At 49.9% G+C, this 22,007-nt stretch overlaps 1 protein-coding gene across 17 annotated transcripts in view; it reads right to left on the bottom strand.

Moving 5' to 3' along the window:
* Window positions 1–5,283: 5,283 nt before the first annotated feature.
* Window positions 5,284–22,007, bottom strand: part of DAG1 (dystroglycan 1) — a 71,534-nt gene continuing 54,810 nt past the window's right edge. For all 17 annotated transcript variants that reach the window (XM_078350860.1, XM_035275517.3, XM_078350861.1 and 14 more), the window contains one exon: window positions 5,284–10,088. In XM_078350860.1, the coding sequence (XP_078206986.1) occupies window positions 7,686–10,088 (2,403 nt within the window). In that variant the 3' untranslated portion in view covers window positions 5,284–7,685. The remainder of the gene's footprint in view (window positions 10,089–22,007) is intronic.

Raw genomic sequence — 22,007 nt, 5'->3', positions numbered from 1 at the left:
TAGACACAAGGTTTCACCATGTTGGCCAGGCTGGTCTTGAACACCTAACCTCAGGTGATCCACCCCCCCCCCCAAGCCTCCCAAAGTGCTGGATTACAGGTGTTAGCCACCACACCTAGCCTCTCTCAAGACCTTTTGCAGTGGAAGTGGGAAGTGACCCTGGACTACTGGCTCCAATTTCCTAGAAAGGGAGTTGGTCTGGCCTGAGCTCTGGACCATTTTGGCAGGCCCCAAACTTGGTTTAAACCTCTATAGCCTAAGGATGCAACACCATGTGGACAGAAGATAACAGCATCCTCAGCCCTAGCCCTGGCCAGCTGCCAATTAGATGTTCCCTACTGTCCCCAGTGTGTGCCTGGAGCTGTGAAGACAGCTTTGGGAAAGGTATTTCCTGGGGCTTCAGGGTGCCCCGAGTCAGGGAAAGAGTGAGTCGCCAGCAGCCTCATCCCTGTCTGCTTCTAATGCCAAGTAGGAGGACCCAATCACACAAGCTCCTCATCTCCATCCAGTACCCTCCCAGATCTCACAGTACCCTATCAGGTTACCCGCTTAAGGCAGTGCCCTCAGGAGCTCTCGGGCTGGAGGAAGGAGAGACAGAGGCTCCTGCAAGCGCTGAGCTCTATCTATACGGTGTACAGATCCCACGCTGGGCTCCGCGGGAAACCTGGAGGCGGGCAAAAGCTAAGGCGAGGGACTGCGCACAGGAGGACTCCTTACTGGTTCCCAACCTCTGAATTCAAGGTTTGCTGACTGGGGTCTCGGCAGCAGAAGCCTGGGCTCCTCTTATTGCCTGCCGGCTTCCCTTGCCCGGGGAGAGGGGTTAGCTGCTGCTGGCAGTCTACTCTGCTGGGCTCACCTGGGGACATCTGGAGCCAGTACCAAGGTTGAGAGCTCTCCCTATCCCCAACCAGAACCTGCCAAGGCCCTGCGTCCCGCCACACGGAACCTTCACAAGGACATGGACAGAACAATTCCCCGACCAGAGCTGAGACTCTAGGATAATCTCCACCAGAGCTGTGGGTAGTGGGGCTAACCAGACTCGCCCCTCTTTATTGCCTGCCGGCTTCCCTTGCCCAAGGAGAAGGGCACTGGCGAATCACAGGTTCCCCAGGTTGCAGCTACACTCGCCCCGAAGTTCTCAGGGACTGTGCGGCAGTGGTGGGGAGAAGACAAGCCCAGTTACACCACCAACCCGCGGCCGGGCTGGGACGGACTCCCAGCGGTTGGGCTACTTGCGGGCTCAGCCCCGCCGCCCAACGGCCTTAGCCCTGCCCACAGCCCCGCTCGGCCCCGCCCTGCCGGAGACTTTCGTCCACTCCCGGGCCGCCTCAGCTCGGCCCACCGCTGGCCTTCCAGCGGCTCGCGCTTTCCCGGAGCTGGTGGCGTTCTTAGCCCCGCCTACAGGCCGCCGCTTTAAGCCTAGCTAGCGGCTTAATCCTCCGGCGCCACCTCCTGGGAGCCTGCGGACACTGACTCCCTTTTCGGCCCAGAGCTGCTGCTGGCAGTCCACTCTGCTGGGCTCACCTTGGGGGACACCTGGAGCCACTACCAAGGTTGAGAGCTCTCCCTATCCCCAACCCGAACCTGCCCAAGGCCCTGCGTCTCGCCACACGGAGCCTTCACAGGGACATGTACTGAACAATTCACCCAACCCTAGCTGAGACTCTAGGATAATCTCCACCCAAGCTGGGGGTGGGGTGGGGGGGCTAACCAGGGCCCCAGCAACCAGGTCTCCATGGGGCCCAGGCGGTAGGCTGTTTGGGTGGGCCCCTTCTGCAGGAGCACCCCAACTCCAGCTGATGGGAGCCCCGCTTTGAACTTCTTGCCGTACCTTATCCTCTGCATCTTCTACGGTCCCCACAGGGAAATGGTATCCAGCATTCCTCCATAAGGGCTTCAAATAATTATTTGCTGCTCTCAACAGGAAGAAAATTTTATTATCAGAATTAAACTTGGCGGGGTGCAGTGGCTCAGCCTGTAATCCCAGCACTATGGAAGGCCAAGGCTGGAGGATCACTTGAGGTCAGGAATTCAAAACCAGCCTGGCCAACATGGTGAAACCCCTTGAACCCAGGAGGTGGAGGTTGCAGTGAGCCGAGATCCTGCACTCCAGCCCGGACGACAGAACGAGACGCTGTCTCAAAAAAAAAAAAAAAAAAAAAGAATAAAACCTGAAGTGTTTGGGTCAGACTTAGAGTTGAACATGCCTCACACTATCCACAAGACCTGGACCAACTAAATCCCTTGTCCTCTCTGGGCCTCACTCGCTTTGCCCTAAGGTAGTAGTCAAGACGATGACCAAAACAGGAAGAGTCACCAATGGATTTGTACTTTTAAGATATAGAAATGCCAGTGCTTTGGGAGGCCAAGGCAGAAGGATCACTTGAGGGTCAGGAGTTCAAGACCAGCCTAGCCAAGATGGTGAAACTATCACTACACACACACAAATTAGCTGGGTATGGTAGCACATGCCTGTAATCCCAGCTAGTTAGGTGGCTGAGATATAAGAATCGCTTTGGCCGGGCGTGGTGGCTCATACCTGTAATCCAAGCACTTTGGAGGCCAAGGCGGGTGAATCACCTGAGGTTGGGAGTTCAAGACCAGCCTGACCAACATGGTGAAACCCCATCTTATAAAAAAAAAAAAAAGAAAAAAGAACAAAAGAAAGAATCACTTTAACCTGGAAGTCAGAGGTTGCAGTGAGCTGAGATCATGATACTGGACTCCAGCCTGGGCCACAGAGAGAGGCTCTGTCTCAAAAAAAAAAAAGTGGGGGGGTGCGGGCATGCTGGCTCACGCCTGTAATCCCAGCAGTTTGGGAGGCCAAGATGGGTGGATCAGCAGAGGTCAGATTCAAGACCAGCCTGGCCAACATGATAAAACCCTGTGAAAGAAAGAGAGAAAAAGAAGTAAGGAAGGGAGGAAGGGAGAGAGGGAGGGAGAAAAAAGAAATAGGCTGGGTGCAGTGGCTTATGCCTGTAATCCTAGCACTTTGGGAGGCCAAGGCAGGTGGATTGCCTGAGCCCAGGAGTTTGAGACCAGCCTGAGTGAAACCCCATGGAGGCATGCACTTGTAATCCCAGCTATTCAAGAGGCTGAGGCAGGAGAATTGCTAGAACTGAGAAGGCGGAGGTTGCGGTGAGCTGAGATCGTGCCACTGCACTCCAGCCTGGGCAACAGAGCGAGATTTGGTCTCTAAAAAAAAAAAAGAACAGAAGAAAACAAATAGAGAAATGAAGCTAACTCTCGAAAGACTGATTCTTGAATTGGTCCTTCCTTCCATGCTTTAGGGGAGCTAGGAAAGGGCCTCTCCTAGGAGCTTGTTCAGCCTGTTAGCAACAAGGGGAGGCCAGGCTGTGGGCTGCAATGAGGTAAGTAGTATGGAGCCTCCAGTCCCCACCAAACTTACGGTATTCTAGAGGTCAGACTGCCCTAGACACACCAGAAGATGCTCCAGCTAACAGCCCTGACCCCAGGACTAGCTCAAAGATCTTGGCCCAAGGCAGTGCCTTAATGCCAGGAGAAAATGCAGATTCCTCTAGCATTTTCTAGAGACCAGCACTGTCTCCAAGCCAGGCCAGAGTGATTCCAGGTCAGCGGAATGTGGGAAGGCAGATTCCTGTGGGTCTGATGTTCCTTCCTGCCCTCCTGTCTACGACCCTCTATCCCCAGCTTAAAAGACCTGAGCACGCTGGGCACAGTTGCTCACACATGTAATCCCAGCATTCTGGGCGGCTGAGGTGGGCGGCTCACCTGAGGTGGGGAGTTTGAGACCAGCCTGACCAATATGGAGAAACCCTGTTTGTACTAAAAATACAAAATTAGCCAGGCGTGGTAGCGCATGCCTATAATCCCAGCTACTTTGGGGACTCAGGCAGGAGAATTGCTTGAACCTGGGAGGCAGAGGTTGCAGTGAGCCGAGATCATGTCATTGTACTCCAGCCTGGGCAACAAGAGCAAAACTCCACCTCAAAAAAAAAAAAAAAGAAAGAAAGAAAAAGACCTGAGCAGTCCCCATCCAAATCAAGGAAAGGTCACAGGGACCTGGCAGGAGTGCCAGGGGTCAAGGGTCTGCAGGGCTAAACAGCGGATATTTCCCCATCTCCCAAAGGAAGCATGGCAGGGCAGAGGTCACAGAGGTCCTTCTGGCCTTAATGTTCTCTGTCAAGACCAAGTATTCCCTTACTTGAGTTCAGAACAGTGAGTCCACTCATTACGCAGTGGCTTCAGGTTAGATGTTAAGCAGAAGCTCCTGAGAGTAAGGATGGGTAATTTTTGGCTGCTGCTGCTAGGCCCAGGGAGTGAAGTGTGTGCTGGGGACAGCCTTTCCTGGCACTTAGCGTGGTGCCCATTCAGGTCCTAACTCCAAGTAGTTGCTGGATCTTCAACAACCCCCCACCCTGAGACTCAGCTCTTATTTGCAGTATGGAACCAGCCTCTCTGGGTCTTGAAAACTTTGAGCAGAGGAGTCAGTGGTGGCAGAACTGAGCCCAGAAGAGGCACTAGTTGTTTTGTGATCAACTGCTCAATTCTGCCTCTATGCCCCTTAAAACACAGCAGCTGCATCTCCTGCCTCCCACACTCTGAGCGGTGTCCTAGGACAACCCATCTGCCCCTTCCTGGGCACTGAGTCATGCTCAGCCTACTCAGCTGGCCTGTCCATCCCAGGCCAGGCACTGAAGGCTACCCCCCAAACCTCAGAATCTACAGGACAACCAGGGCAGAGTAGCCTGGCCAGAAACCATTGTTTCCACCCTGAGGCCAACACCAAACCTGCCTGAGGCTACCTGGGAAACTAGCCAGTCCCAAGCCCACGACAATGCAGGAAGGAGCTGGGGTAGAGCTGCAGGAAAGGCATCCTTAGATCCCTATCTTCACAGAGCCTTGCCCTGAAGAACTCCTACCCAGAAGGTACAGAGCCTGACCCACTCTGTGGCAGAAAACCTGTAACATCTTTCCCACCATCCTCCTTCCCAGCCAATCTCACTGGATTCTCTGCTATCTCCCACCCCTTACAGATGAGGAACTGAGAATGAAAGAGACTTGTCTTAGCTGGCTCACAGGCAGAAGAGGCATGAAGGGGGCATTACATGTTGGCAGTTTCTGGAGTGCACACCTACCCCTCCCAGCACAGAAATGGTAAGGCTTACATGGAGGCCAACCAGCCAACACCAAGTAGACCTGGCTGAGTCTCCTTTTTCCTCTGTCAACATGAGCCCCCAACCCCTCATGTCCAGGAACCTCTCCAGATGCCAGGGAAACAGATGCCCAGAGGCAACGGCATTGTAATAAAGACACTGCTTTTATTTAGTTTGATATGTTTCTTTACAGAATGCAGAAAACACATCTTAAAATCATATAGAAGGAAATAAAAACACATCAGTGGTTGGTGAACACTTGAATGTGAGATTGGCTCTCCATCTCAGAGTCCAGCGGCCATCACCAGCCCAGCGCTCAGGGGAGGAGGCTGCCTGCAAAGGCATTGTTGCTGTTGCTATTTTGACCCATCGCCTCCAGTTGCTATGGCAACAGGCCATTCTGGGCCAGCCACTTCTCTCCATGGCAGTGCCCAATGGTGGAGTTGCTAGGGGTGACAGAGCTGTTTGGAAGGCCTTTCAAAGCCCTCACCTGGAACATAGGGAATTGTTTATTTTTTGATGAGGTCATCAGAAATAATCTCACCAGGTCAGATCCCACTTGTGCTCCTGTCTCTGGGGCACCAGGGAAACTCTGGCTTGAAGGTATGAGCCCAGTCACCAGTGGTCCACAAAGCCTGAATTTACAGGCTCCCCCACAGGGGCACACTGCTCACTCCAGAGTACTCCGCTGGGGACTGGGGCAAGGGAAAGGGGCTGGGCCCTGTGGGAGAAGGCGCAAGGGGAAATGCCCTCTGGAGAACAGTAGGACGGAGACCCCTCCCCTCCTACCAGCCCTCCCCTCCTGAGGCAGCACACACAAATCCTCTGCAAAACAGTCGATATGGCTTAGAATTAGCTGCTCCGTGTGCAAAGGGAGCCTGGGTACACCCACCCACCCTCAATCAGGGAAGGGATACATTATTGCGAAAGGCATTCCTCCCTAAAAGGTACCCAAAATAACTCTCAGGCATCAAGAAAAGTCATGCTTAAAATGGTTTCTTCCAAAGGAGGAGAATCAAGCAGAGTGGGCGCCCCTGAGTCATGGGACAGAGATGCAGATGGACGGACGGATGTTCTGCTAAAAAAGGCAAAAGAAGCCCAGTGTAATTCCAGAACTTAAACCATTAGGAAAAGAAGGGGGAAAAAAAAATCAAAAGGAGCAAAGCCGTCAGTTCCATGGAATCAACACTAAGAGCTTGTACAAACTGCTGTAAGCATCATCATTTTTAATTTTTTTAATAAAACAATTTGAGGCTGTATAAAAACTTTAGTAAAAAATTAGCTTTGAGAGCCCACATATTTTTACTATGAACTATTGCTGGCACTCCTCCCCAACCACCAGACCTTCTCCAGTAGTTCAGGCCCAAGGCCGGGACTGGAGTGCCAGAGAAAAGGGATAGGTGGGTCAGGGTGGGTCGGGGTAGGGCTGTGGACTGTTAGGACAAAGCGGCCAAGGTCAAGTGAGGAAAGAGCATCGCATGACATAAAAATATTGCATCTTCACCAAAATGTCCCCCACTGAGTGTTTCAAAAACTGATTATTCCTTTTAGGAAGAAAAAAAAAAACGCACAGAAGAGTAAAAGAAAATAGGTTGATGTGGTTGAGACCTTCGATCTCCCAGGTGCCCCCACAAGCAGCTGGCCCACCCTGGAGCACCAAAGTTGGGGGCCTCAGCCACCGCTGCCTCTTGGAGTCCCTTTTTCATGGAAATGAAGACCCCTTGGTGGTGGGCCACTAGTGTATATGGGCTGGAAGTGGGGATGTCCGTGGCCAAAGAGACCCCTCCAGGTTCCAGCCCCTGGCAACAGAGGGAGAGCAAACCCAGCACCAGGGCCCTGGCATGAGCCAGGGCCGGGAGGCCCTCAACCAGGCTCTGGGGTATCAGAGCAACCAAGTTGACATAGTGTGAAAAAATAGGATTCCTTTGATAAAAAATACTGTCCCTTGGTCTTCTCTAAGTTTGAAACACCTGGGAGCTTATTTTTAGCAAAGCAATTCCCCATACCCACCCAAAAATTATACATACAAGTTTAGGTAAACAGCAGATTAAATGTAAAAACTTAACCTTAACTTCTGAAAGTCCTTTGAATTTAATCTTTAGTTACTGTTTTCCATGTTACATCCTGCAGCTAGACACATGTGAATAGAAAAAACAGTACAGTTAGTGTTAAAGGCAAAACGCAGAGAGCCAGGGGGCTGCCCGGCACTGCCTGCGAGTTCATTCATGGTTCCTCGCTCCTGCCACCTCCACTTCACACAGTACTTTCAGAGCCAGCCATCAAAAACGAAGCGAAGAATTCTCTATGAACAAACCAAAAGCTGTTAGGCAAAAAATAAAAATAAAAAAGTCCCCAAAGTCTCTCCAGCTGCTTTGGGGTTTGGGAGGACCAGAGAGGGCGGGCTTGTTCAGGCCCCTGTGTCAGTGTGTGCTAGGTCAGGTGTCGGCTCCTGGTGGGCGATGGTCTGCAGGCCACCGGTCTCCACAGACAACACCATGTTGTCTCCAGGCCCCTGCCCTACCCTGCCTCCACCCAGGCGCTTGCAGGTTAAGGAGGGACATAGGGAGGGGGTGACCGGTATGGGGTCATGTTCTTGGGACGGGAGCCCTTGCCCTCCATGGGTGCTGTGAAGGGCGGCGGGGGCTGGTAGGGAGGCGCATTGGGATCCTCATCCTGCAGGGGTGTGTACTCTCCCACGGTGTCCTGGTTCAGAGGAGTGGTCTCGGGCACACTCTGGTTGGGGTACTCGGGAGGGGGTAGGGGAGCCTTCTCCTCCTGCAGAATGAGTGGCATGCTAGAGGAGGGTGGGGGCTTGGAGTCGTCCAGTTCGTCTGCAAAGATGATAGGCACCCCCTTCTTGATGAAGGTGGCCTGGTCCTCAAGGGTAAGCTTGCCCTTCCGCTTCTTGCGGTAGCAGATCATGGCAATGATGCCAGCAATAAGCAGGATGGCTGCGACCACCACAGCTGGAATGACTGTGTGCAGATAGACATCATCCTCACTGCTCTTCTCAGGGTCCCTGTCAGGCACCTCTGTGGGCGGCACCTCTGAGGGCACTCTCCTGGGTGGTGCCACAGGGATAAACTGTAGATGCCGACAACTGCCAGCGCCCATCACACCAATGCTTGTGGCCTTAAAGTCAGGCTCTAGGGCATTGGAGAAGGCAGGCCGAGGTCTTCCATCATCCTCAGCAATCCGACGGCTCAGCCCAACGATCTGGTCCTTGGGGCAGGGCTCCAAAGGCAGTGTGTTGTTGGTCCATTCCACCACGATGGAGCCCCGGGTGATATTCTGCAGGGTGATTGTGCTACAGTTTCGGTCCCCAAAGGCGAAGGCCAGTTTCTTTACCAAGGCAATCTTTTTATGGATGTCATTCAACACCGGTGCCGGGTCACCCACAAACTTGGCCTTGAACCTTGCAGGAGCCCTATCCCCTTGGGGGCGCCTATGGACGTGGATCTCAAAGGCATCCACAGCTGACAGGCCCCCCTTGTCTGTGGCGTGCATGAAATACTCGTGTTTGCCCACGTGGCTACTGTCAGGCAGGCCATACATGAGCTGGCTGTTGCTGTTGAACTGTACCCAGGACTTCTCGCCCACCAGCTGCTGCTCCCGCAGCTTCAGGGTCAGCTTCAGCTTGTCGGTGGTGGTATCCTCATGGTCATAGAAAGTGTCTGACGGGATCTTCACCTCAAAGTAGGTGCCAACCCAGGCATCTACCCTGTCAATATGGTTCTTGAGCTCTGGGCGCTGGTTGAGTTCTCCGCCACGGGGCACTCCGCCGGTGGTGGTGCGAATACGAGTAGGCGGTGAGGCAGTTTCCAATCTGGTGATGGGAGCTTTGGTGGTAACCCGGGGCACGGGCCGGGGTGTCCGTGGTTTCTTGGTCGGCCTGCGAGTCGTGGTGGTGGAGGAGTCAGTTGAAGGCGTTGCTGGTTTTGGTGTGGATACGCGTGGCTTCTTGGTAGTGGTTGTGGGAGGGGTAGCAACTGCAGTAGGCTCCACATAGCCAGGAATGGTCATTGTTGGGCGAATCTGGCCCGGAACTGTGGTGCTGGCTTCTGACACCCGAGTAGGCTGGATGGGGCCAAGGGTTGGGGTCTGAATAATGGCACCTCGAGTCCGGATGGTGACCGTGGGTTTCCCAGGAACAGGATCCCTGACTGGAGGAGCCATGGTCTCTGTTGGAGGAGCAATGGCTGGAGATGTGGGGGTTGGCACGATCCTGGATGGGGGCTCCTGGATAGCTGTGGTTGGGGGCCCAATGGCAGTGACAGGTGTGGGTGTGGCATGGATCTGCCTCCGGACTCGTTTGGGAAGAGGCGGCTTCTTATTGGCAATGTGCCAACCCACGACAGGGTAGCCAAGCTGAGCAGACATAGCACCCTCCCTGGCAGGGGCCTCCACACCACGAATGTCAGGCACACTGTTCTGGTTCAGAGAGCAGCCCAGCTTCCAGGAGAGAAGGGCCCCATTCTCCACCACTTTTTTTGCATTTCCTGGGCCGGCCATGAAGGCCGACATGTCAAATAGTCTGTTATTCACCACTGGCACTAACTTCATGTTGTGAAGCTCTACTTCTGAGAAACTCCGCATCCTGTGCAGGAGGTCAATTCTTTGTTTTGGGGTCATCTTGGTGAGGTCGGCATCCAAAATCACTGTCAGAACAGTCACAGGCTCATCCACAGCACAGGCAGATGACACCACCTCACCAGGGTCTGGGGAGGCTGTCCTCACGGACTGCAGTTCACTATGGTCTTCGGGGTAGACCTCAATGGAGAACACACTGGAGGTCTGGGGGATGTGGCTCCCATTGGCTCCCAGCCGTGCAGCACTCACTGAAATGTAATGCATACCCTTATCAGTGTCAAGGGGGAGGCCCTCCAGGGTGTGGCTGTTCGGGTCCCAGTGCAGCCAAGATGGCAAAGCCTCCTTCCCTGCCGCTGATACCTAGAAGAGACACAAGCATAAAAGTACTAGTGTCAGTGCATAACCTGAATATGATTACAACAGTTAACCTGAATTGTGTGATAGGCTTAAGGTGTAATTCAGAGTTCCTGCTGGGGAAGCCAATTCCTTGCCTCTGGAGGGACAAAACTGAACTTATTTACCTGTCACAAAAGACTAGAGCTATGAGATGGGTTAGCTTGGGAGGCAAATACCTCACCCAAGGCCACACAGTGGGGAGACAGCAGTGCTGGCACTCAAGTACATGTCTCATTCTTGAGAACTAACGCCATGGAGCTCATGACTGTTGTGGATTTTATAACAGTGACACACCCTGCCACCTACTTGCCCCTTCTACCTGCAGAATCAAGTCACAGTGTCTCATCCCAGCCCTCAGCACTCCTTTCCAGCCTTGCCTCAGACTTCTCCCCTGACCCTCTGCAGACATCACATCTTTGCTCACACTACATGCCTGGCCTGGAGGACCATTCCTACCCCAAAATGGAGATGTACACAGGTCTGGGTACTAGGGAGAGCTAACGCCCTGTAGGACTCACGTTTGGGGTCATCTCAGTGAGGTCGGCATCCAAAATCACCATCAGAACAGTCACAGAACATCATCACATTACATTCAAGTGTAGTGGGGACACATTTGTGTAGCAAACAGAGTTAGTTTATCTAATGTTTTCATTTACCCTGTTTCTCAAATTCAAGACAAACTGTGGTGCCCAGAAAGCAGGGACTAGAATCAACTATTCTAGAATAGTGCTTACCAAAGGAATCCCAAGGAGCTCTGATCTCTCTAGGAGAGAGGTTCTACAGATAATCAAGTACAGGAAATATACAGAGCCCTCTTCTGCCCTTGGAGAGACCAGGCACAGAAGCAGGCCTAAGGAGCTCATCACCTTATTCCAACTCAACAGCATCTCCCAGACTTCTTTCAGTGTGGAAGTCCCTTTCCACAGAGATATAACTGGTGATACTCAGAGCACCAAAGGAAATGTCACTATAGAAACCTCCACCATCAGCTGACGAGGAAAATATGCCCTGGCCTCATCTGTGGCTCATCTCACTTTTAGGAAACACCTACTCCTGCCCCAGTGCAAGAAACGTAACACCCGCTTTCTGTTTGGCCTGAAGGCACTCTCATCTCCATCGTCCTGTACCAAGTCCAGAAACACATTGGTCAACAGACAGTACATCTCACTGCAAGCCTCAGCCCAGGGACTGCCCTTCATGGCCACTGCTTATCAACAGGGAGACCCTAAAATGCTTCCCTCCCTGTGGCAGGAAAGCTAAAGCCATGACTGCTGGGGTCCCCAGTGGCTCCGGTTCCCTGGGCTTCCTCCTGCCAAAAGACAAGTTACTTGAGTGATTAGCTCATACCTATAATGCCAAACTTTGGGAGGCCAAGGCGGGAAGAATGTTTGAGGCCAGGAGGCATTAGAGACTACCCTGGCCAACATAGTGAGACCCCATCTCTATATCAAAAAAAATTTTTTTTGAAACTATGTCATGACTAACATTGTTAGGGGTTATTATTATTGGGCCAGGCACAGTGGCTCACCCCTGTAATCCCAGCACTTTGGGAGGCCAAAGTGGATGGATCACCTGAGGTCAGGAGTTCAAGACCAGCCTAGCCAACATGGTGAAACCCCATCTCTACTAAAATACAAAAATTAGGCATGGTGGTGCGCACCTGTAGTCCCAGCTAATCAGGAGGCTAAGGCAGAAGAAATCCTTGAACCCGGGAGGCAGAGGTCGCAGTGAGCCAAGATCGCACCACTGCACTCCAGCCTAGGCAACAGAGTGAGATTCCGTCTCAAAAAAAAAAAAAAAAAAAGGAGTTATCATTATTGAGGTTATCATTTCCTAATTGCTTTCTGAGCCACTCATTAAGGGTCAGCAAATAGTGTTTTGTTTTTGTTTTGAGGCATAGTCTTGCTGTGTTGCCTAGGCTGGAATGCAGTGCCACCAACTCAGCTCACTACAACTTCCACCTCCCGGGTACAAGCTATCCTCCTGCCTCAGCTTCCTGAGTATCTGGGACTACAGGGCACAATGCCATGCCCAGCTAATTTTTTGTATTTTAGAAGAGATGGAGTTTCACCATGTTGCCCAGGCTGGTCGTGAACTCCTGAGCACAGGCAATCTGCCCGCCTCAGTCTCCCAAAGTCCTAGGATTACAGACGTGAGCCACTGCACCCAGCCCACAAATAGTGTTTCTTTTGTGATACTACATTCCATCAACTTTAAGATGTGCCATCATCTAATTAAAAATCTCCCACCCTGTCACCCACCATCAAACATCAGAAATGTTAAAATATCTGTAAATATGGGTGTCTTCAAATTCATGAAAAATACTAAATATATTTTTTCTTTTAAAATCTTTTTTAGCTATAAAAAAATCACATGTATTGGCTGGGGCATGGTGGCTTCACAACTACAATCCCTGCACTTTGGGAGGTCTGCACTTGAAGTCAGGAATTTGAGACCAATTTGGCTAACATGACAAAATCCTGTCTCTACTAAAAATACAAAAATTATCCAGGCATAATAGTGCACACCTGTAGTCCCAGCTAGTCGGGAGGCTGATGCACAAGAATCACTTGAACCCAGGAGGCAGGGGCTGCAGTGAGCCAAGACCACACCAACTGCACTCCAGCTTGGATGATGACAGAGCAAGACTCTGTCTCAAAAAAAAGAACAAAAAAAACCCCATTTATTTCAAACGTTTTGGCTGAAAAATCTAAGCTTTACAGTATTCAGTTCATTTATGTTAAATAAGAAAACTGGCACATCCTTATGTAAACACATTTATGCTCTTATTTTGCCACAAACAACAACAACCATGAAGCAAATAAGTAAGGCCCAAATCCAAATGGAGCGTTCATAAAACCATCAGATATCTTACAGGAGTAGGTTAGGAGTAGGAGTCCTGAGAGGTGGAGAGTAGGTGAATTAGGATATAGACCCCAGTTTTTGGTCACCTGAGGGTTATTTTTTAACTCCACTCCATCCCAATGGCCACCAGTTGGACAAGAGCTCACATGCAGAGGGAGGATGAAGAAAGGTGACAGGAAAGGCCTGGAACAGAGGTCTGGGTAAAGCCAACCAAAGAGAAGTCACCTGCAGAGGAGACCGAAAAAAGTTGGGGGAGACCAGAAGAAGCTCTAGAAGTGGGCGCCAAATGGCTGGCCAGACCCATGGGACATTCCTGAGTGACTAGGCACTCCATCAGTGTTGCTAAGTGAGTAGCCTGGTGCTTCTGCAAATCTGTCTTCAAGTACACAAGTGCATTTTTTAACAGAGAAAACAAAGAAAGGCCCTGCCAACTCAAGGCTTCTCAGCCTGGCTCTCTTCCTATTCTGCTGACCTGAACAGCCAAAGTTCTGCTAACAGGCAGCTCCTGCAGAACAAACTCAGCCATTCTACGAGCAAGGCTCCCACATTGAAGGCCTTCTTGGAAGCCATACACTTACTTTAACTATGCCATGTAACTTTAACACATGTTAATATCACATAACAAACAATAAACACTGAAGAAAACCTCAGGGTTCACCAAAGCAAGTTATAATGCTCAATTTAAACTGGGAGATAGGAGATGAAAACTGGTAGCTTTATTTTGACTAATGAGAAGAAATCCTTTCACTTTTTTTTTTTTGAGACAGAGTCTTACTCTGTCACTTGGTCTGGAGTGCAGTGGCACCATCTCAGTTCACTGTAACTTCTGCTTCCCGGGTTCAAGTGATACTCCAGCTTCAGCCTCCTAAGTAGCTGCGACCACAAGTGAGTGCCACCATGCCCGGCTAATTTTTTTCTTTTTCTTTTTTTTAAAAAGATGGGGTTTCGCCATGTTGTCCAGACTGGTCTTGAACTCCTGGCCTCCGGCTATCTAGCTGCCTCGGCCTCCCAAAGTGCTGGGATTACAGTTGTGATACACTGCACATGGCCAAATTATTTCACTACTATGTCTGCCCATGGCTTTGTATCCATGTAAAGTTTATCTATGTCTTTAGGGCAAGTCATGTCAGAAAAACAGAGCTAATATGGTTCAGATTTGTGTCGCTGCCCAAATCTCCCAAACTCATGTCAAATTGTTATCCCCAGTGTTGGAGGTGGGGCCTGAGGGAAGTGACTGGATCATGGGGGCAGTTTATCATGAATGGTTCAGCACCATCTCCCTAGTGCTGTTATCATGATAGAGTTCTCACAAGATCTGGTTGTTTAAAAGTATGTGGGCCAAGCATGGAGGCTCACACCTATTGGGTGGATCACCTGAGGTCAGGAGTTCGAGACCAGCTTGGCCAACATGGTAAAACCCAATCTCTACTAAAAATACAAAAATTAGCTGGGCATGGTGACAGGTACCTATATTCCCAGCTACTCGAGAAGCTGAGACAGGAGAATCGCTTGAACCCGGAGGGTGGAGGCTGTAGTGAGCTGAGATTTCTCCTCTTCACTCCAGGCTAGGCAAAAGAGTGAAACTCCATCTCAAAAAAAAAGTGTGTAGCACCTCCCCCAACCTTCCTCCTGTTCCTGCTGTATGAAGTACCAGCTCCCCCTTTGCTCTCTGCCATGAATGGAAGCTTCCTGGCGCTGCCCCAGAAGCAGAAGCCACTATGTTTCCTGTAAAGCCTGTAGAACTATGAGCCAATTAAACTTCTTTTCTCTAGAAATTACCAGTCTCAGGTATTTCTTTATAGCACCACAAGAACAAATACAAGAGCCAAGCCTCTCCAATGTAGTCACCTGCTTTCACCTCTGCAGATTTTGACTCCCCATTATCTGGCTGCAGGACAGGTATCTAGATCTATAGCCCTGAAGTAGGCAGTCACTCCAGGGTCATTGGTACTACTCAGGAAAAGTACTAACCTGAACGTTCTAAAACCCCTGCATCTCCATGTACTGGTGACATCAGGCCCAAGCAGCATTTGGAGTGGCAATTGATTATTTATATACATATATGCATATATAAGGGTCATGATATAAGGGTCTCACTCTATTGACCAGGCTGGAGTGCAGTGGTATGATCATGGCTCATTGCAGCCTCAACCTCCCAGGCTCAAGCCATCCTCCCACCTCAGCCTCCCAAGTAGCTGATAATTATTTATTTATTTATTAATATTTTTGGTAGAGACAGGGTCTCATTAGATTGCCCAGGCTGGCTTTAAACTTCCAGGTTCAAGTAATCCTCCTGGATTACAGATATGAGCCACCATGCTCAGTCTTTAAATATACATTTTTTTGAGACAGGGTCTCACTCACTCTGTCACCCAGACTGGAGTGCAGTGGTGCAATCACAGCTCACTGCAAATTCAAACTCCTGGACAGAAGTGATCATCCCACTTCAGCCTTTTGAGTAGCTGGGACTATTTGAGCCAGGTGTGTGCCACCAGGCCTGACCAAGATTCAATATTTAAAAATATTTTTGAGGCCGGGCGCGGTGGCTCACGCCTGTAATCCCAGCACTTTGGGAGGCCGAGGCAGGTAGATCATGAGGTCAGGAGTTCGAGACCAGACTGGCCAACATGGTGAAACCCCATATCTACTAAAAAATACAAAAATTAGCCGGGCATTAGTGACTCTTGCCTGTAATCCCAGCTACTTGGGAGGCTGAGGTAGGAGAATTGCTTGAACCAGGACCCAGGAGGCGGAGACTGCAGTGAGCTGAGATCACATCACTGCATTCCAGCCTAGGCTACAGGGTGAGAGAGACTCCATCTCAAAAAAAAAAATAAATAAATAAATAGATAGATAGATAAATAAATAAAAATAAAAATATTTTTGTAGAGACAGGGTCTTACTACATTTCCAGATTGGTCTTGAACTCCTGGACTTCAGTGATCCTCCTGCCTCAGCCTCCCAAAGTGTTGGGATTCCAGGTGTCAGCCACTATGCCCAGCCATGATTCATTTTAATAATAGAAAGGCTACAGGAAGCAAAACAAACCTAATTTCCACAAGGAACCTGGTCAAGTCACAGACACAGTGGCACCTCTGCATTTTCAAGGCCATTTGGGGAAAGCCCTGACCTGGGAAGTCTGAATATGCCTGAAGGTTTGGCAGTGTCCACAGTCCCCAGAGGATTCCACTAAGAGCCCCACCCTCCCAAAGGCATTCAGCTCAGGGCTTAGCTCATCATGGAGGTGCTTGAGGATAAAGCACCGGCTCTACCTTAACAAAGCAGGAGCCCCTCAGTCCATGGAACTCTGGATACGTCCTCAGCTTTCAAAACTTAAAGACTTTGGATCACTTCTCTTCCTCTCAGGGCCTAAGGGTGAAATAGGATATGAAAGCTCCTTCTCACACATGCAGCCCAATGACAAGCCTGGACTCATCCCCCTAACAATGGGGATAACAATCCTCATTCTCCTACTCCATGAGAAGGCCCATCTTTCACTATGAATCCCAGCTCCAGGCTGGCTGGGGCTTAACCCAACCTGCGCCCTAATATCCTCACCTATAAAATCAGGGCAACAATCCCAACCTCATGATTATAGTGCCAGGCTCATGACGGACTCTGCCAATGATGATTCCTATAGCTCCCATGGGCTCTGAAAGACTCAGTAAGTAATTTGAGCCTGCTGCACAAGAGAGCCCAGGGCATGTCCAGGCTCCACTCCCTAGTCCTCCTTCCCAACTGACCTTGGAGCCAGTGCACAGTGGGGTCCTGTCTCCCTGCTTATACCACAAAGCAGAGGCTCAAAGCATCTAAGGTATGATGCTTTGTGGGGAGGCTACAGGCAATGGGGGAGCCAAAATCACATAGAGAAACAAAGCTGAGGCTAGGGAAGCTCAGGGAGTTGCCTGTCAACACTTGTCTGCCAGAAGTGGATGAAAACACTAAAGGGGCACAGGGGAAGGGGGAACCTGCTGCAGGTGAGAACCCAAAGACCTGCTTTCACCTCTTCAATCTGAAACAGGTGGACTACACCAGGCGCAATGGCTGACACCTGTAATCTCAGCACTCTAGGAAGCCAAGGCAAGAGGACTGTTTGAGGCCAGGAGCTCAGGATCAGCCTGGGCAACACAGTGAGACCTTTTCTTGTTTCTATAATTAATTAGTAAAACAAAGGCCAGGCGAAGTGGCTCAGGCCTGTAATCCCAGCACTTTGGGAGGCCGAGGCCGGTGGATCACCTGAGGTCAGGAGTTTGTGACCAGCCTGACCAACATGGAGAAATCCTGTCTCTACTAAAAATACAAAATTAGCTGGGTATGGTGGTGCAGCTACTCAGGAGGCTGAGGCAGGAGAATTGCTTAAACCCAGGAGGCAAAGGTTGCAGTGAGCCAAGACTGCACCACTGCACTCCAGCCTGGCAACAGAGTGGGACTTTGTCTCAAAAAAAAAAAAAAAAAATACAAAGCCAGACGTGATGGCACATGTTTGTAATCCCAGTTACTCAGGAGGCTGGGATTACAGACTCAGTGAGCCGAGATCGCACCACTGCTCTCCAAGCTTGGGCAACAAGAGCAAAACTCTATCTCAAAAAAAAAGGGGGGGGGGTTACATTATATCCTGGCATATTTACACATGGGATTTTGACTATCCTTAGAGTCCTTGGTTTGCCTATTATAAAGATTTCTGCCTACTGTATCACAGACACCCACAACTAATCCTCTAAGGGTTGCCAGGCGAGGAAGGGCAGAAAAGAGGCAAGAATTGGGGCTGTCAGGTCCTCAGCAGCAGAGGCACAGAGGCACATGTGTTTGGGGTGATAAGCTGGTCCCACCATGGAACTCTTCCAGCATTTCAGGTCACTCTACCCTCCATCACCAAACACCAGACAGCAACTATAAAGTCAACAGGGCTTACCTCTCCCAGCTCCAAAGCAGTGACACCCACTCGAGGCAGGAAACATTCAGTTACTGGGCACATCTGCAGGAGGCAGAAACTAAACAAAGAAGCCTGATTTAAGGAGATCACAGGCTCTAGCTCACAGGCCACCCAAAAGATCAGAAAACTTTCCAGTTTCAGCAATCCTTGGAAACAATGTGCTTCTGAGGTAGAAAGGAAAAAAATATCTTGAAAAGCCGTTGACCAACTTCAGAAATCCTGACCCGTAAACATTCTTTGGAACATTCTTAGTGTTCCAAAACATTAAGAATCAAACCATAAAACCTGGGCAGAGCCACAAAAAGTTCCAAAGACTGAGCTGGGCATGGTGGCTCACACCTATAATCCCAGCTTCTCAGAAGTATCACTTGAGCCCAGGAGTAGAGACCTGACTGAGCAACATAGTGTGACACAGTCTTTAAGAAAAAAAAGTTCTAAAACTACCTGCCCAGTGACACCCACAATAAATCACCATGACCAACGACCAGGAACTGCCAAACTTGAAGGTTTTGGTCATTCCTCAGTCTCTGGGACACTCCCTCCAGCTGCTTTACTGGTGCCCTCCTACACATAATAGACCATCAAACACTGATTCTGATAAAGATACAGCACCTGTAGGCACTAAACACCATCACCCTGGACAACACAACAAACACCATCTTTACAAAAAACACAAATTAGCTAGGCATGGTGGTCCCAGCTGCTCAGGAGGCTGAGGTGGGAAGACTGCTTGAGACTGGGGAAGTCAAGGCTAAAGTGAGCTAAAGTGCCACTATACCTTGGCCCGGGTGACAGAGCAAGATGCTCTCAAAAAACAAAAACACCATGAAACATAAGCAAAGTCTTTCACCCCAAGCCAGTACCATTCCACACCTGAAGAGCAAATGGGTGGAGGAGTTTCTATTACTTAGTTCTCATAAAACCAGGTTTCCACCCACAGTCTGAGTCAGTTATGTACAGCTGAAAAATAAAACTAAAGAATTCGGCTCTCTCTAGGGCCAAATAATTATAATTGGCTTATGAAACCAAGAAAACACAAGCTTTATCATTCAGGGCCCACGAGATGATGTCTTATCCATGCAGGAGTTATAGGACTTAGAAATGGCAAGCAAAGACTCTTGAGAGATGGACGAGCACTTTCACAGCTGATGATGGCCAGTAAAGAAGGATCCTAAATATAACATATCATTGAGAAACTGATTTGGTTAGCATCCTTCTCATTACAAATCTTTTGGAGGGAACTTTGGGCCTTTGTGGTGGCATTTTCCACCAACACCTCTGGACATGTCAGCCCCTAAAGTGTGGTCTGCGCCCTTCCCTGTGTCCCCCAACAGATATGCCTAGAGGTCTTTTTAGTGATCCATTTCAAAGTGATACAAACTGCTGCCCTGTGACATCCCAATGCTTAGACCTGTAGAGAGGCCTGACTTGGCAAAGTCCCTGCCTTCCTTCAGACCTAGTCACAAATTCCTGACCCTTCAGCTCCCTCATCCCTCAGTTGGGCTGCAGAGCTGGGCCAATCTGCAGCCATCTATGGCTGGGTACCATAGACAACATCCTGGAGGCACTCACTCCCACAATGCAGTCAAGGCCTCCTCATTGCAAGCTGACTGTGTGTCCTCTGCTCAGGGAAGCAGGAGATGGACCCTCTGATGGAGCGTAAGCCTTGGTGCTGACTCACACTCAGGGTTATCCCATATCTGTGGCCTTCCACTAATGAGGAGCATGGGCAGTCACATGGCTGTGCTGCAGGGAGATGGCACATGCCAACAGGAAGAGCCTATAGCTTGAGGTGAGAGGATCAGGCCTCTGTCCCCATCTGAGGTAAAACATCATGAGGGAAGTAAGTACATGTGGCCCTTGGTTTGACAAGTAAAGCAAAGCCACACCCACAAGAGATTTTCATTGGTCCTGCTGTTAACACACACAAACCTCAAAGCAGCACAAGGCCCCTGCCACAAACACCAAGGTCACAGGATCGCACACTGAACACACTGTTCAACCCAACCAATGCCCTTCTGGTGTGAGCTATGAAGCATTTTATCTCATGTTCACTGTTCTCATCTAAAAACAAAAATTAATATTTTTCCCCAAAAAAGTAAAGGGCAGCTTAACATAATTACAGCCACTACTAAAATCCTCACAATCAGTCCTTCAATCTGGAGCCCTGACATCATCTATTTCACTTTGTCATGTTCTCTTTCAGTCCTTGTCAGTGATTTTTTTTAAACGCAGAAGCCTATATTTTCAATAAGTATTTGAGTTGATGAGTCTGGGCAAATGCCATTCTGACAGCCCACCCCCAAGGATGCCTTCCATCGCCAACCCGCACTTCCCGGTGTGCTGTGTTCACAAGGGGTCCATTCAGAAATGGGGAACACCCACTCAAGGCAGGAAGAAACTGCAGTTCATCTCACACAGGCAGGGTTGCTGCAAAGCTCTCAAGCATCCAAAGAAATGCTCCTTTCATGAACTCCCCTTCCTAGCCAAAGAGAGTGCCCATTGTTCTCAGGGGAACAATTGGGGGGCCATGCCAGCAGCTGAGAGCACAGCCCCAGGAAGGGCTGCTCCAGCCTGCCAACATCTTGGGCTGAAGGAAGGTCCACATTGTCCAGTCAAGAAGGCTGAAGGGAAGCAGGGATGAAAAGGCATCCTTGCAGTCTCCACCAAAATGAAACATCTGAGAGGGTGAAGAGGGGTAGCCCAGGCATTTCATGAGATGTAACAATGTCTCTCCCTAACCACCTTCGAGGAGAGGTTAGAACATCTCAGGGCATATAATTATATTTCTCAGCCAGTCCCACACTCAAGTCAGAGGAGAAGTGCCTGCAGGGATCCAGCATCAAACCCAAGGGAGACAAGAGTCAGGATGGGTGGCTTATACTATGGCCAGCCCAGGACAGGCCAGGATCCACTGAGCAAAGGCCAGGTTGGCTTCTGTGGGACCCATCCCCACAGACCCTGGTAAGAAGAAAGGGTACTCTCAGTTCCAAAAGTAGCTGTGAGATCCAAGGACAGTCAAGACCTGGAATGACCTTTGTATACAGCCATCCAGTCTGATTCAAGGGAGCAAACACCAAGACTATCTGCTTTAGGGTGTCCTGAGGCCACAAGAGAGGAGATAGGAGCCCCATGGCATAGGTCTCTCAATGCTGGCCATGAGGACCTCAAGGCAGCCCACAGCCCTTTCTCACACATCTGATCAAAGCAGTCCATGTGGGAGTTAAGCTGGGGTCAATAACCGAACATCAATTCTCAACGCAGAGCTGTAGAACAACAGGTTAAGCGACAAGTGTTGGCCAGGCTGAGACTGGACAAGGGCTCTCAGAACATGAAAATGTCAGGTGTGGGGCAGAGCAGAGGAGCCAGGATCTTGGGGCTATACCCTCCAGGCAGACAGGTCCCTTCTTTTTTCTCCTGACCCTGCAGAGTGATGTGTAAAGTATACACCAATATAAAATGTAGTGAAACACTTGCTTCAGGCGCTTTGTTGGGTATATCAACAGACTGACACCAGGCAGCACAACCTCCTGAAATAAAGTAACCAGCAGCCCACACAGGTCAGGCTAGGCTTTACAGGCAGCCAACACAGCTCATTTAGAATGAGAAATTAATTTTCACACTTGACCTTAACCAAAAGGCCGAGAAGCAATAGAGAAATTAATTTTCTAGCCCTTCAACAGACCAGCATCTAAGCGTGCTACAAACACTGGATTATTCCACCATCAACACCCAAGCACATCCCCTAACTGGTCAGCAAGTACGATAACCATGCCATCTAATCTTACCAGGTCTTGGGACAGACCATGCAGATCATGTTCCACCTGAGTTTCATTTAGGCCCTGTCCAAATAGACCATTCCTCATCTAGATACCCCACATGGGGCTTAGGAGGAAGCCAGGCCAAGCTCAGTATCTCTTACCTCAGTTCCTCATCAGCTGCTTATTACTCCTCTGATATTTGGGGAAGAAACCCTTTGAAAAGTCCCTTATGGATCCACTTCTCTCTCCATTTACTTTCGCTCAAATTGACTACCCTGCCACATGTGGGCACTGGCCTTTCTCTGCTGAGGACCCCAACTCCAT

The sequence above is a fragment of the Callithrix jacchus genome, chromosome 15 (assembly GCF_049354715.1).
Source record: "Callithrix jacchus isolate 240 chromosome 15, calJac240_pri, whole genome shotgun sequence".
NCBI classification, from domain to species: Eukaryota; Metazoa; Chordata; class Mammalia; order Primates; family Cebidae; genus Callithrix; species Callithrix jacchus.
Note: the sequence above shows the minus strand (reverse complement) of the source record. Positions and strands in the feature narration are given on the sequence as shown.